Raw genomic sequence first — 16295 nt, 5'->3', positions numbered from 1 at the left:
TTGTGATAACGATATTATCAAAACTAGAAAGCTTTGTGCAGGTATGGTTATCGTCCATATGTTTTCAACGTTGTAAAAAGTGCTTCAACATTAAAAACCTTCTTTTAGGGAAGCGTACGCTACAGGAAGTTGTTTTACCGCTGATTGCACGTGGGCGATGTCAAATTGATGTTGGGAGCGAATGCAAACATTCCTAAGTCGTTTTGGACGTCGGGAATATCATCCGGCATATCCATACTAGTCATTTTTTTGAAGCGTATGAGCATGATTCAAAGATGATGAAATTACACAGAAGAAACCAAGAATCATCACCAATAGACAGGTCGCTTTAGCTGATCAATTGTTCATGAATTCAAATAATAAGTTTGTGATTATGATTGAACTTATTTATGAGAAATATCATTTATTAGAATAAACGTATTAAACGTTATAACTTAAATAAATTTAATGAATTATATACTATGATGGCTGCTGTAATTACGTATGTACTGGTCTAGCTCAGTCGGTTGCTTGTCGAAATTTAATATTGAATATTGCATCTGAGCTCAACGTAATACAAATATTCAGTACAAGTTCCTGACACTGATATTCGTTCTCATTTCCGTGATGATGATAATGAATTTCAACTTTGACAACATATAAACGAATGTGAACTTTGACTGAGGAATGAATACCAACAAACGTGTTCATCGAAAATCAACATTTTGATCTGTCTAGCGACCGTTGTCTAGCTACAGTTTATGTTTGTGCATAGAAAAGATATTTGACGCTAAGGTTGGCTTGATATCAGTCTGTTTGAGTTTCTAGGCGGTGATTTTTCTCAGCACTGCTATAGATATTCCTTTCTGCTTTCCATTTATCATGATGTCAACAAATTTTTCGGAGCGGGTGGCTACCTCGAATGGCCCTTCATAAGGGGGTTGAAGTGGCCGTTTAACAGAATCAATGCGAACAAAAACATGACTGCAGTCTTTTAACTTCTTTGGAATGAAAATTTGAGATTTTAAATGGTTGCTTCCACCAACTGGTTTCAGCTGACGCAGGGTAGAACGAAGTGAACGAACAAACTCACTGCGGTCTACATTTTCGTCGAATTTCACTTAAAAAAAACTCTCCAGGTAGCTTTAGCGTCTGACCATACACCATTTCTGCTGCCGAGCATTTCATGTTTTTCTTGAAAGAGGCTCGTAATCCCAAAAGTATCATGGGAAGTTTATCTCACCAGTGCACTGTGGTGCGAGAGCTCAAAAACGTGAACCTAATTCATTTGCTCTCCAAATAATGGTTTTATTGACATACTATCTTCCGAAGATATTTAGTATATAAAAAGGCTCAAATCATGACAAAAAGTTTTAGTTCGAAACTCAACCGCTAGTGGCGCTGCAAAATTTATCTTTTTAGTCCTACACTTTAGAGAAATGGTGTCTTCAGCAAAGTTATAGATAAAGTTCTTACAAAAAACATTGTCGAAGACACTTTTCTTCTAACTCTTTTTGTTTTGGATATATAATATTTCTTATTAGACTTGTCTTTAAAACTAGTTTTTTTTCGAATATACAAAAAACTGTAACGTTTAGAAGGTTCTAATGTTCTACATATATTTGTATATCATCGAAACACACAACTTGATAGAAGACACAAAATAGATAGCTTCCACACAAACCGAGTTATTGCCAAAAAATGTTAAAAAAGCATCATTTTTTGTACACACCAAGAACACAAAAAGGCAAAAACTAGCAGACGACCTGCATAGAATGAAATATTATCATAATCACTCTACAAAATCACTTTGATCGTTTGTCCCTTTTAGTATCTTCATTACCTTTTCATTATTTATTACCTTCATAGATACAGATTAGACCACATCAAAAAGTTTTCTAGAACAGCCGTAAATGTTGATTTACTATACCGTTTTCTGGAATCAATAGATCTAGTTATAAGCAGTTTGCGAGACAAGCCACCTAATGAGATCTGCGGTGATGGAAAATACAGGCTAGATATTATTTAGGAGGATAATGGTAATTCTGATGGGGATGATTTTTCAACTTTATATTTTTTATATATTTATTTTAGCTAAATTAATACATAAAAATATAATTTAAGTATTAGAACAATGCAATAGATGATACAACATTTTTAATTTGGAAAAGGTATGCAGTGATCAGTAATCTGGCCAACGTTTTGACGTGTATTGTCATCGAAAAAGTTGAGTAAGGGTGTTTTTTAAACAAAACTTAAGCAATGAAGATACTGGAAGGGACAAACGATCAAAGTGATTTCGTAGAGTGATCATGATAATATTTCATTCTATGCAGGTTTCGTGTAACATCACACCCCGCGCAGAAATACCTTATGTTCCGTCACGTAGGATTTTGTCATACGGTACAGTTTTAGCTTAGTCCGAAAGAAAGTAAGCCTTCTGTTGAATAAAATGAAAACAGGTAGAGTGTAAACCAGAACACGGCCGTCAGCCGTTGTCCACCAAAAACAAGACCATTTGTAAAGAAAACAGGAAAAATCTTGAAGAAAGACCGCGAACGGTTCTGCTATGCAAACGTTGGCGAAAACACTTTCCCTTCCGCGATGAATAGTCACTAAAGCTACCGAGGCATTGAATAAACAAAAAGAACTCGACAAACGGTAGCGTCGCTCAGCGTCACCCATGCTCACGCGCGGGTTCTTAGCGCTTACGCTGGCGCACGTGTTTGTAAACACATGTTATGGCGCTCTCAATCAGAATGCCCAAAATGTACTAAAAGTTAAGCACAAGAAAGAGACAGGCCAAGAAATGCCATAGGCCAGTATAGAACAGTTAACTAGGTATGTGGTGACCGGATCGAAGGGGAAAAGCCTTTCGCTCTGAGTTACCTGCAGGGTATATTTAAGCAGTGATGTACAAAATAAAAGTTAATTATCATCAGCTCTAATCTGGTGTTTTAATTCCGCGCCGACTACGCGTACAGGGATACCTAGAAGAAGAAGTTCCTGGTAGGATATACTCTACATTCGTCTGCTAGTTTTTGCTATTTTGTGCTCTAGGTGTGTACAAAAAATGATGCTCTTTTAACATTTTTTGGCACTAACTCGGTTTGTGTGGAAGCTATCTATTTTGTGTCTTCTATGAAGTTGTGTGTTTCGATGATATACAAATGTATGTAGAACATTATAACCTTCTAAATGTTACAGGTTTTTGTATATTCGAAAAAAATTAATTTTAAAGACAAGTCTAATAAGAAATGTTATACATCCAAAACAAAAAGAGTTAGAAGAAAAGTGTCTTCGACAAAGTTTTTTGTAAGAACTTTATCTATAACTTTGCTGAAGACACTATTTCTCTAAAGTGTAAGACTAAAAAGTTAGATTTTGCAGCGCCACTAGCGGTTGAGTTTCGAACTAAAACTTTTTGTCATGATTTGAGCCTTTTTATATACTAAATATCTTCGGAAGATAGTATGTCAATAAAACCATTATTTGGAGAGCAAATGAATTAAGTTCACGTTTTTGAGCTCTCGTACCACTGTGCAGTGTTTGTTTTCAACGGCCATAATGGAAGATTGCATCGTTCTATGGAACCGTTCGACCATTCCATTTGCTGCTGGATGGTATGCTGTGGTTCTAGTTCGTTGTGCTCCTAACAAATGGCTCAGTTCCCTGAAAAGCTCCGATTCGAACTGTCTTCCTTGTTCAGTAGTTGTCACTGTTTCAGGTACACTAAACCGAGACACCCATTCACTGCAAAAAGCACTTGCCACTGTTTCTGCTGTCATATCGGACAGTGGCACTGTTTCAGGCCACCTTGTATACCGATCGATCATTGTTAGGATACAACGCTTTCCATTTGATGTTGGCAATGGTCCGACTAAGTTGAGGTGTACGTGTTGAAATCTAACGGTAGGGATGTTGAAATTGTGCAGTGGTGATGACGTGTGCCGATGGATTTTAGATCGCTGACAACTTTCGCACGATTCCACGTATTTCTTAACATCAATGTTTATGGACGGCCATGCAAACCGTTGCTTCACTAGTTTGCGACTAGCACGAACGCCGAGATGAGCTATATATTGAAACATTTTTATTACTTGCCTGCGGAATGATTTTGGGATGAACGGACGCGCACATTGTTTCTGTGATGCATCACAATGAATTTGATTTCGTTAGTGTGGCAACGATTTTAATTCTAGCTGAAGAGATGTACTTGAACCCCTTAGTAAGCTTTGTAATTCTTCGTCGATTGTTTGCTCTGCAGCTATATTCGCGAAATCCAAAGGACAAGGTGCAATGATGGTGGCAACACGGGAAAGAGTATCTGCAGTTGTATTATTTGCACTACTGACTTATTGAATATCGGATGTAAATTGCGAAATGTATTGCAAATAGCGTTCCTCGTGTGGCAAGTAATGGTTGCTGGTAGAACCTAATGCACGGGTGAGCGGTCGGTGGTCCGTGAATACAGTGAATGCTCTTCCTTCGTTCAAATATCTGAAATACTTCACGGCCATTTTGATTGCTGTTAGCTCTCTTCCGAATGTGGAGTACTTCCTTTGAGCAGACGAAAATTTCTGTGAGTAAAAACCTAGCGGTTGCCAATCGTCATTCACTAACTGCTGCAATACCGCCCCGGCAGATGTATTTGACGCGTCTACCATTAGGCTAAGGCGTTTCGACGGATCAGGAAAGTGCAACAACAGTCAAGCTTTCGTGAGTCGTTTTTTTCGGTTACCGGGTATCAGTTTTTGTAAAGCAATTTGCTGGTCTGCAGCGTGTGGGATAAATCGTTTGTATCCATTTACCAGCGCCAAAAAACGTCGAAGTTTCTTTACTGTACTTGGTAGTATGAATTCTTCCAAGGTCCGTACTCGCTCAGGAAGAGATCGTAGACCACTACTGTTGATAAGGTAACCCAAAAACTCTATTTATCGTTGCGCGAATCGGCATTTTGCAAGGTTGATTACTAAACCATTGTTCCGTAATCGTTCCAGCACACATTTCAAATGTTTGCGATGTTCTTCGTTTGACGATGAAGCGATACAGATATCGTCTACGAAAACAATTACAAAATCAAGATCACCAAAAATCTTGTGCATGACGCGCTGGAAGGTCTGTAAGGCATTACATAGACCAAACTGCATTTTCGTGAATTCAAACAAACCGAAACGTGTGATTACTGCTGTTTTTTCGATGTCCTTTTCTTCCACGGGAATTTTATGGTAGGCTCGTTCCAAATCCAACGTGGTGAAAATAGACTTGCCGTGCAACACATTTAGTAAATCGTGAATGTGGGCACTGGGTATCGGTCCGCCACATTGACAGCGTTTAGTCGTCTGTAATCGCCTACGAATCTCCATTGACCGTTATTTTGGGTACACAGTGGAGCGGACTTGCCCAAGAGCTGCTTGAGCGACGGCATATTCCTAACTCCGACATGATCGCGAACTCGTTTTTTGCAGCCTGCAACTTATCTGGTGGCAGGCATCGGGCTTTGCATGACAATGATGGTCCTTTAGTTTGGATATGATGTGTTACGTCGTGTTGAACCTGTGACCGAAGTGTGGAAGGAATCGTTACTTCACGATATTTTGTCACGAAAAGGGTGATCGTTGACTATTGTACTGACACTACACAGCGTGCTTTGAGTTATATTTCCTGAAGCATGAAGTTTTGTTATTTAATCGATTAAGCAATGACGTTTAGGATCGACGACAATTCCAAAATGTGCCAGAAAGTCAGCACCGATTATAGCAATACTCACATCAGCAATGATAAAGTTCCAAGCAAATCTCCGTCGAAGGCCTAAGTCAGTGGTAACTCCCGAGTGTGTTGATTACGCTTCCGTTAGCTGCATGTAGTTTCCACGGTGCAGAAGTTTCCTTTTTTTCCCTGTATGTTGCCGGTATTATTGACAAGTCTGAACCAGTGTCTATAAGAAAGCGTTTATTGGCTGTCCGATCGAAAATAATTAAACGGCGACTGTTTTGCAACGTTCCCACCTCCGCCGAAAGAGGTAGAACGGATTTTAGTTTTTTTGAGCTTGAGAAACGACATGGAGAACAGCACTGTTGAGCAGCAGCTCTGAATTTGCGATGATACCAACAAATGTCTGGTTGCGCATCATTTCGTCGACGAGAGGTAGAACGACTGCGTTCGCGATTCGGATCTGTGCTTCCAGCTCGGGTATGTACGATGGTGGTGCGTTATGTGATGAAGCCGCAACTTGTAGGCCTGCCGTGTCGCTCATTTTATCGGCCATTTCGGCAAGTTTCTCCAAACTAACTTCACAAATAGATAGGTGGCTCCTCTAATATTCAATGGCATACGCTGTACAAACAACATTCTCATCAACTCTTCGTTTACATTTAGGTTTGCCGCAAGTTCTTGCATTTTTGCGAGAAGATGTGAAGGACGCATGTCGCCTAAGTCGCAAGAATTAAGAAGTTTCTCGAATTTTTCCCGCGCGGAAAGCTCGAAGCGTGAAATTAATCGATCTTTAATGGCCTGGTATTTCAGCTCTTTCGGAGGATTTGCCACCAAGTCAGAAATATGGCGCAGGACAGTCTGATCGACTTTAGCTAAAATGTGGTAAAATTTTGTTTGGTCGTTATTTATCCCAGTGTAGAGCTAGAGCTCTACCAGGACCTGTGATCACTTATAAAATGAAACACACGAAGTCCTGTACGTGCACTTAGTGCACGGAATCACCTCTTCTGGATGATGGAAATGATGATTGATTTTATTGAGTTACAATTTAGCTTAAATATTAACCTGTGTAACTCAGAGCGGAGAGACTCTTCTCCTCCGACCTGAGTTATCGCCTATCTAGCGGTTCTATTCTAACCTATAGTATTTATTACTCTTTCGTTTTCGAGTTGAATTTTAGTACATATTATTATACCGCGGGCGTTATAGAGCGCGTGCATCGGAGCACGTGCGAGAGCGTACGGTATTTGTTCGCGCGCTACTTGTGAGTAACCGAGAGTGCGCAAGCTCTCGGTACCGTGAGCGCCTAAGGGTAACCGTGAGTGACGCTGTGCCTCTGGCTTCTTTTTTGATTATAGTTGAATTGAAAAGGTAAACATTGTGCGGCATGCTCGTTAGGATATTTACATTTCGTAAGCCACCGATCGTTCGACGCCTTATAACTAGGACGCGTGGTTATTGTTTTAATACTATTCATAATAAGGGTGTTTTTGTCATTTATCTGTTTGGTTTCATAATAAAAATGCCTCGTTAGTTGTTGTTGTTCTGTTCGGCCAACGATTCATAATAGGAATGCTCTAGAATGCTATGTTATTGTAAAGTGTTTCCTGCGAGTTGAAGTGAACTCTGCGGCAAGCTAATGCTCTAGTTCATGTTAAAATTGTTTTGATTTCTCTACAGTATTGAGTAAGCTCGGCAGCAAACTATGGTTTTAGCCTGAATTCTGATGCATCGTGACGGAACATTGGGTAATCTTCGCGGGGTGTGTCGTCACACCAGCGAGAGCAAACTGTGCCTCTGCCTGGGCGAACCACATTAATGGATAAGCTTTCCAAAATTCTGGCAGCTTTACCGATATTGCAGCGGTAGTTAAAACCAGAGGCTCGTTTTTTGTGACATTTTTTCGTTTCAAAGATGGCGTCCTAATACGCTGTTTGCGATTTCGTATTTTCGTCCTTTTTTGGGGAATGAAGGTGGCTTCTTCTGATTCCTTCACCGATTTTCGCACGTTGGGGTCACCAATGTGGGATATTCACTGTTATCAATAATCAACCCTTCGGTTTGCAGGGATAAAATCGTATTTTATTCGAGGCGCTTATCAAAACCGTTCGCGTGTTCTATGACAACTCTTTTTTTGCTCTCTCCTCTCTTTCTCTTGTTCAACGAGGGGTGCACACACGGTTGTGTGCCACCACACTTATTTGCTAGAAAGTTCATTTAGATCAGCGGTTTTTTTGTTCGCGTACCCCTTGACGATATTTTTCATTTCGATTGTACCCTCTGGCCTGTAATGTTTTCGCAGAGTGGGAGAGAGTAGTAGATCGGTGTGGTAGATCATGTTGTGGTAGTCTTGTTTAGGTTTAAAATTGAACTATGGTTTGTTTGATTGCTACAGTCATGTTTAAAGAGCAAGATTGAAAAACAAATGAAGTATTTCAAAGAAAAATTGCTTTGCCCGCCATTACTGATTTTTCTTTCGCGTACCCTCTGAAGACTTTCGAGTACCCCCAGGGGTACGCGTACCCCAGGTTGAGAACCGCCGATTTATATCAAAACAGGTTCTTTTAAGTACCGTAAATTATCGGTAATAGGATTATCATAAATTATCGGTAAAGATTTCTTAATGAGCATACATTTAGTTTTCTTGTTTGTGTCTCGGTGCGCGGTTTTGTATTAGTTTCTCGCACCTTGCTAAGGATGGAATTTTGCGGTAAAGTGTGATTTTTGGAAACAAGGTCCGAATGTTTGATATGGGAAATCGAAAGTTTACCGAATAATTTCGTGGTTTCCATGGTCTCAACTCCAAACAGCGACGTCTCACCAGTCCATATACTATTTACAATAAAGTATGTCCTTCGTAGTGGCTAGGAACCAGCAGGAAGGCACGAAATATTCTCAAAAACTTTGATAAATTGCTGGAAGCTTAGAATTTTTTTATTTCGGAAAATATTTGAACACCAACGGTTTGCAACTGTCATGGACTCCGTATTTCATCTTTTTACTTTTCTGATAACGATTTCCAGCAATGTATTGTTTATTGCTAATTAAAGTTTTTGGAAGATCTTTTTGAAAAATTTTCAAGGAGTGTCCAAATAACGGTACAGAATGGTTAAAATACGGGACGGTCAAAAACGGTCGAAAAACGGTACTTTCCCATTCAAAACGGTACGTCTGGTCAGCCTCGTTATTGAGTTCTTGCTTTTTTAAGTTATTGAAATAAATGTTATTTCTTGAAATACATAAAGTTATATGCTGGGCTGGAGCCAACCTAGTATTAATTTGATCGGTTTAATGTCCAACAATTTTCAATCTTAGAATTTCCGCTTGAATCGTTCTGGTCTCCAATTTCAGATAGTCTCGTTGAGTATGCTTTTTGCTAAGATAGGAAAATTTTACCCAATTCGCTAAATTAAATGATTGTCTTGGTAGTGCAGCTACGAAGAAAGGTTTTTCCTGAAGTGATAGCGCCTATATAAAAGATCCATTCTTTTAGTATAATTATTATTTATAACGCTTCAACGTCTCCGCATTTAGAAACTGTAGCACTGTTAGATGAAATTGCAGAAAATACTAGAGTTACAATTCCATCTACTATTTGTTTTAATGAAATATAAAAATACTGTAGTCCAACGTCACGCGGTCGTGTCTTGGATTCCACCTTCGTACTTTTTTTATATATTTGGTGTGAAAAAAATCACAGGTTATAATTTTTTTGGAAGGACAAAATAATTATCGCTGACTTTACCAGAGACACTATACCATATATTATAAAATATTTTTAATCACCAATAAAGCACTCTACTCTGAATACTAATTATGCACAAGTTTTTTTTCACACTGCTAAGTAGATAAATTAAGAATATAACTGTATTTTACACGAAAGTGCGTTTGTATAATGTGTTTTCCTTTAATCTCCAATGCTCCATTTCTTTTTTTTTCAATGACGGACTAAGATCATAAATGGATATTTATTTATTTCGTCAATCATATATGTAGACTGGTTACAATAATTTCAAAAACTATACACGAACATAAAACAAATTAATGTTGTGTCCTCAGCCTCAAGGACTTGAAATACTGTTTTAGTTCATACCGGGACATCGTAAAGTCAATGGCTTCGCAGTGTTGATTATAAGAATCCATCATACTATTTATAGGTCCATTTTTTGCGTATTCCGTACGATGATGGTTAAGAGCAAATAAACTACGGTGTCGAAGTTGTCGAATGGGTGCATAAAAGTTCAATTTAGAAAGTAGTACTGCTGAGTCAACGTTCTGCGAAACGATATCGTTTACAAATGAAGCCATCGCGTACTCTCGCCGTTCTTTTAATCTTTGAATGTCAATCAACATGCAGCGTGCTTCATATGACGGAAGACGATGTGCGGTCCAACCTAGCTTACGAAGAGCATATAGTAGAAATTGCTTTTGTACTGATTCTATTCTTTCTTCATGTACGCCAGGACGAGGAGACCACACAATGCTACAGTATTCCAGTGACCTCACATAGGCAATATACAAAGTTTTGATAGTGTACGGGTCTTGAAAATTGTAGCAGAAGCGTTTGATGAACCCTAACATGTTGTTTGCCTTGTGTATGATAGTGTTATAGTGGTCGATGAAATTAAGTTTAGAATCTAAGGTTATTCCTAAATCCCTAACTTTATCACATTTCTTCACATTCTGATCCCCTAATGCAATTACAATTTTGGGCGTTGTTAGTTTTCTGCTAAAGGATATCACATTGCATTTTTTTTACATTTGATTCAAGTAGGCTTTTCTTACACCAGATGTAAAATGTTTGGATTTCATTCTGAAATACATTGATGTCTTCTTGACTTTTTATTTCCAAAAACAGCTTCATGTCGTCGGCATATATTAGAACTTTAATATTTTTGAGGATGAAGGAAATGTCGTTTACGTACAAAATAAAAAGAAGTGGTCCTAAGTGGGAGCCTTGGGGAACACCTGAAGTAACTTGAATGGGATTTGACTTTTTTTCATTAAATTTTATTATTTGTTGCCTGTTTGTTAAATATGATTCAAGCCACTTCAGGAGACCAGACTCTAATCCAATTTTTTGCAGTTTAAAAAGTAGCATTGGTATGTCAATACGATCAAATGCTTTGCTAAAGTCTGTATAAATAGCTTCAACATGGTTCCCATTATCCATTGCATTCAATGAGTAATCTACGAATTCAAGTAAATTTGTGGATGTAGAGCTGCCTTTGAATAAGCCGTGTTGTTTGTCAGTTATTCGATTTTTGACTTGAGCAAATATCTTTTCATTGACAATTGCCTCAAAGAGTTTAGGTATGCAAGAGATAATAGCGATTCCACGATAATTACGTATGTCAGATTTACGCCCGGATTTGAAAATACACGAACCACGATCATGGCACATGGCACGAACCAGAATCAAAATATCGCTCGCATGAAAACTCATAACATTAAAGTTTACTAGACATCAGGTTTTTTTTGCAAGTCAACAAATTTAATCGTCTATAGTTATTCTTTCTATTCAATTTAAATTATAGTTGACAAGTATTGCAGTTCTAGAAAAATCTTGCAGTTATTCTTAGGGTACCATGAAAAACAATGAGACAGGTACGAACGACGATCAATCACCCCATATGTAGTGTACTTATTTGAATAAATAGGGTAGAGCGGGCTAGTTGGTCATTTTTGGTTAAAATGTTCTGTAACTTTTTATAGGGATTGTTTTGGTGAAAACTCATTACATGAAAATGTTGCGTTAAGTCTGTAGTTTCTAGAAAAAATATGAACGACTCGAGGTAGTCTACGATTTTGCGAATATTTTATGTTTTTTGAGTGGATGTCAAATTGACCTACTAGACCCAAGTTGGGGTAAGTTGGTCAGGGTGTGGGGTAAATTGACCATTTTTATTTCGGAACGACAAGTCAGTGATCTTTCCTCACTGCATTTGCGGCAGCCTGTAGCGTCTCAGCGGAAGTCAAACCTCTTCCGGTTTTTTTGTTTATACGTTTGCTTTACGAAATCCCAAACCATGAGAAAAGTACGCGGCACGTATCCTTCTTGTAAAGAGCGACTTTTGTATAAATGGTTTTGCTTAGCAGAGCACATGCTGTTTGCGCTTGGTTTTAGTTTGCATCACGAAATGCGCCGTTCCTGGAATTGCATATACTTGGTTACTTGAATTCATTGATGACGTGCATAGGACCAACCAGCCCCGCTTGTTTGTGACCAACTAGCCCCTTATGTTTTCAATATGAAAATAACTTGAAATATATGAACAAAAAAATTTTGGCGAAAATTTGCTTTACACAACTTAAAACTAACAAAAAGGACTTTATTTATAGGAAGTATGGCGGAGGTGAAAAGCATATCACCCAATGCCGTACTTGCCAATGTTATGGCCATGGTTCCAAATTCTGTAACATGGACCAAAAATGTGTTAATTGTGGAGACTCTTCTCACAAAAAGGACACATGTCCTGTGAAAGAGAGTAAAAATTTTCGCTGTGCGAATTGTAACGGCAACCATATGTCAAATTTTTATCAATGCCCAGTCCGTTTAGCAATTTTTAAGGCAAGGCAAGGTAAACAAAATTCAATTCCTCAATTAAAACCAACTTCAAAACAAAATTCTCCAAGCGTACCAGTGACGCATAGTTTACCTACTCTTTTGCATACCCGTTTAACTTATGCACAGGTTACAGGTAGTTCGAACATTATACCGCCTAGTGTTGGTAGTTCGAAAATGACCGTTAATATGGGTAAGTAAAACACGCTAGAAAATAATTGTACACCTATTACTCCAGCTAATATTGCTGCCGAAAATATTTTTTCTAATGTCAACTGCCTTTGGCCTATTACGGCAGGTAAACTTTCTTTTTTGCAACAGGCAATGTTCGATGTTATGAACGCCATGTTGCAGGCAAAATCAATGTTTGAAGCCATTCAAATAGGCACAAATTTTACTATTAAAATTGTTTCTAATTTAAAATTTAGCAATGATTTAAATAAAACAATTAAAATATTAAATTGGAATGCTCGCTCATTGAAAGCCAATGAGAATGAGCTTTTTAATTTTTTAACAGTAAAAAATGTGCATATTGCATATGTTCATAGATATGATAGGATTCAGGGTTCCGACGGTGGAGTTGCAATTGTTATTCATCGCCGAATCAAACATCGTGCTCTTCCCCATCTTGAGACGAAAGTTATTGAAACTTTGGGAATTGAAGTTCAAACTGAACTTGGGATTTTATTTATTGCCGCAGCATATTTACTATTTCAATGCACACGCGAGCACAAAAATTATTTTAAAGGTGATTTACAAAAACTCACCAGAAATCGTTCGAAATTTTTTATAATCGGCGATTTTAACGCTAAACATCGTTCATGGAATAATTCTCAAAGTAATTCCAATGGCAAAATTTAATTCAATGATTGTTCTTCAGGATACTATTCTATTTTGTCTCCGAATAGTCCTACATGCTTTTCTTCTGTAAGAAACCCTTCAACAATTGATTTGGTGCTAACAGATCAAAGTCATGTATGTAGTGATTTGATCACACATGCTGATTTTGATTCTGACCATCTTCCAATAACTTTTTATTTATCACATGAATCAGTTTTAAAACCTATGAGCTCTGTTTTTAATTATAACAAGGCTAATTGGGAAAGATACAAAACTCATATTGAGAGAAATTTCAATAATGAGCTTGATTTGCAAAACGAAGTGAATATTGATTCCGCTTTGGAAGCATTAAAATGTGCAATTGTTGATGCCAGGAATTATTCTGTTTCAAAGGCTCAAGTGAAATTTGATTCACCAATAATTGACGAAAATCTTCAACTTCTAATTCGTTTGAAAAATGTCCGCAGACGTCAATATCAACGTTCTCGTGACCCTGTTTTTAAAACTATTTATAAAGATTTACAGAAAGAGATTAAACATAGATTACTCTTCTGAGAAATCAAAATTTTGAGACTAAAGTTGAAAAATTGAAACCATATTCAAAACCCGTTTGGAAGCTGTCGAAGATTCTTAAGAAACCTTAAAAGCCTATTCCAGTTTTAAAAGATGGTGAACGTTTTCTTGTATCCAATGAACAAAAGGCTCAAAGACTTGCTCAGCAGATTGAGAGTGTTCATAACTCAAATTTGAATTTTGTGAGTCCAATTGAAAATGAAGTCACACGTCAATTTGATTTAATTTCTTCCCAGAATTTTTTACCTGCAGAAATAATTGAAACTTACTTGAATGAGATTAAATCAATTATTAAAAATTTCAAAAATATGAAAGCACCTGGTGACGATGGAATCTTTAATATACTAATCAAACATCTCCGTGAGAGCACAATGGAATTCTTAGTGAAAATTTTCAATTGCTGCTTCAAAATTGCATATTTTCCCAAATTATGGAAAAATGCAAAAATTACTCCAATTTTAAAACCGGATAAGAACCCAGCTGAAATTTCAAGTTATCGACCAATCAGTTTGCTTTCTTCAATAAGTAAACTGTTTGAGAGAATTATTCTCAACAGAATGATGTCACACATCAACGAAAATTCAATTTTTGCAAATGAACAGTTTGGATTTCGCCATGGGCATTCCACAACTCATCAATTGCTCAGAGTTACTAATATGATACGAGCTAACAAATCTGAAGGTTATTCCACTGGAGCTGCTCTTTTAGACAAAGCATTCGACAGTGTTTGACATAAAGGTTTGATTGCGAAATTGCAAACTTTTAATTTTCCAATTTTTCTAATCAAAATTTTAAAAAATTATCTTACTGATCGAACTCTGCAGGTTGTCTATCAGAATTCAAAATCTGATAGATTTCCTGTCAGAGCAGGTGTACCTCAAGGTTCAGTCTTGGGTCCAGTCCTGTACAACATATTCACTTCAGATCTTCCTGATTTGCCTCCAGGATGCACAAAGTCATTGTTCTGCGATGACACAAGCATTTCCGTAAAAGGAAAAAGTCTTCGTGTCATATGCAGTCGATTGCAGAAAAGTTTAAATATATTTTCTTCCTACTTGCAAAAGTGGAAAATCTCTCCCAATGCTTCTAAAACTCAAATGATAATTTTTCCTCATAAGCCTAGGGCTTCTTTCCTCAAGCCAAACAATAATCACGTTGTCAAGATGAATGGGGTTATTTTAAGTTGGTCTGACAAGGTTAAGTACTTGGGACTAATTTACGATAAAAAACTTATACAAGCCAAGTGCATCAAATATACGAGATGTTTATATCCTCTCATTAACAGGAATTTTTAACTTTGTTTAAAGAACAAACTTTTGATTTACAAACAAATTTTTAGACTAGCAATGCTTTATGCTGTACCGATCTGGTCTAGTTGCTGTTCAACAAGGAAGAAAACGCTCCAAAGGATTCAGAATAAAATTCTGAAAATGATTTTGAAGCGTCCTCCTTGGTTTGGTACACTCGAATTACATAGACTTACTGGTGTTGAACCATTAGAAGCTATGTCAAATAAAATTATTAACAATTTTCGACAAAAATCGTTGCAATCCTCAATTGCTACGATAAGCTCTCTTTATAGCCAATAAGTTAGCAATTAAGTTAGTTGTAAGTTTACTTCCCCTTCTCTGACAAGTAGGTTTAAATCCCTACGAATGATAAGTCCTAATTGCGAAAGCAAACAAATCCTAACAATTAAAATTACAAATTTCTAAGAGTGTTGAGAAGTCACCATTTGTGATTGGACACACATACTCATTATTTACTAATATTTATCACAAATACTTAAGCAACTAACAAATCCCCCCCTTAAAAAAAAACAAAAAGGACTTTCATTATGCATTGAAGAAGGTTTATTTCAATTTGGCCAGCTTTGTTTAGACAAAAAGTTTCAACTTGAAAACCGAGTAGAATTTATTATCCGTCCTAATTAAAACTGTACTTCATTTTGTCATTTAAATTCTCTGGTTATCTGCTACATATCACCCGTATTACACGATTTTTTTGATACGTAGATTCGAAGATATTCTCATTGACCAACTTACCCCGTAACCAACTAGCCCCGCTCTACCCTACACTTATTTCTTCATTATCAATCATTCTTCGTAGCAACTTTATCTCAAACTTCGAAATCTCTGCATGAAATAAGATTTGAAAAATTAGTTGCGAACAACCTGTAATAATTTGATCACATCAATCATCCGCGCAATCAATCCATCTAACATGATTAGTTTCTTTTCATAGAGCATTTTACTGTATTCTGCAGGTCGCGAATTATTATACACATGATAAAAAAAGATATCTAATTGTGTGTCTGTATTTGGAAGATCGTTATCAAATTTATCAAATATCGCTAGATGATACATCCCTAAAACATGTAAAATCTGTTCAGAAAATTGGTCGATCTGGGAAAATTACAAAAACTGTTTTGATTTGGTTTGCGGACGCTCTCTATTTGATTGCTGGATACATTGAAGCCGTCTCTGGAAAAATGATGTAAGTATATTGTTGTGCATGTCGCAGATATCAAAGTAAATGCATTTCATTGAACACGTGCAATCAAGCTAATGCTTAACTATACTATATCGTCAGTTGAATTCAATACTGGCTTAACTCAAAATTT

At 37.2% G+C, this 16295-nt stretch overlaps 1 protein-coding gene across 5 annotated transcripts in view; it reads left to right on the top strand.

Moving 5' to 3' along the window:
- LOC129733861 (uncharacterized) overlaps nt 1-16295 on the top strand; it is a 263164-nt gene that overhangs the window by 173575 nt on the left and 73294 nt on the right. For 3 of the 5 annotated variants that reach the window (XM_055695423.1, XM_055695421.1, XM_055695426.1), the window contains one exon: nt 15939-16168. The exons of the other annotated variants lie outside the window; for them this stretch is intronic. In XM_055695423.1, the coding sequence (XP_055551398.1) occupies nt 16164-16168 (5 nt within the window). In that variant the 5' untranslated portion in view covers nt 15939-16163. The remainder of the gene's footprint in view (nt 1-15938; nt 16169-16295) is intronic. 5 annotated transcript variants of the gene reach the window in all.

Source organism: Wyeomyia smithii, chromosome 1 (assembly GCF_029784165.1).
Source record: "Wyeomyia smithii strain HCP4-BCI-WySm-NY-G18 chromosome 1, ASM2978416v1, whole genome shotgun sequence".
NCBI classification, from domain to species: Eukaryota; Metazoa; Arthropoda; class Insecta; order Diptera; family Culicidae; genus Wyeomyia; species Wyeomyia smithii.
This window is presented reverse-complemented; position numbering and strand designations above follow the sequence as displayed.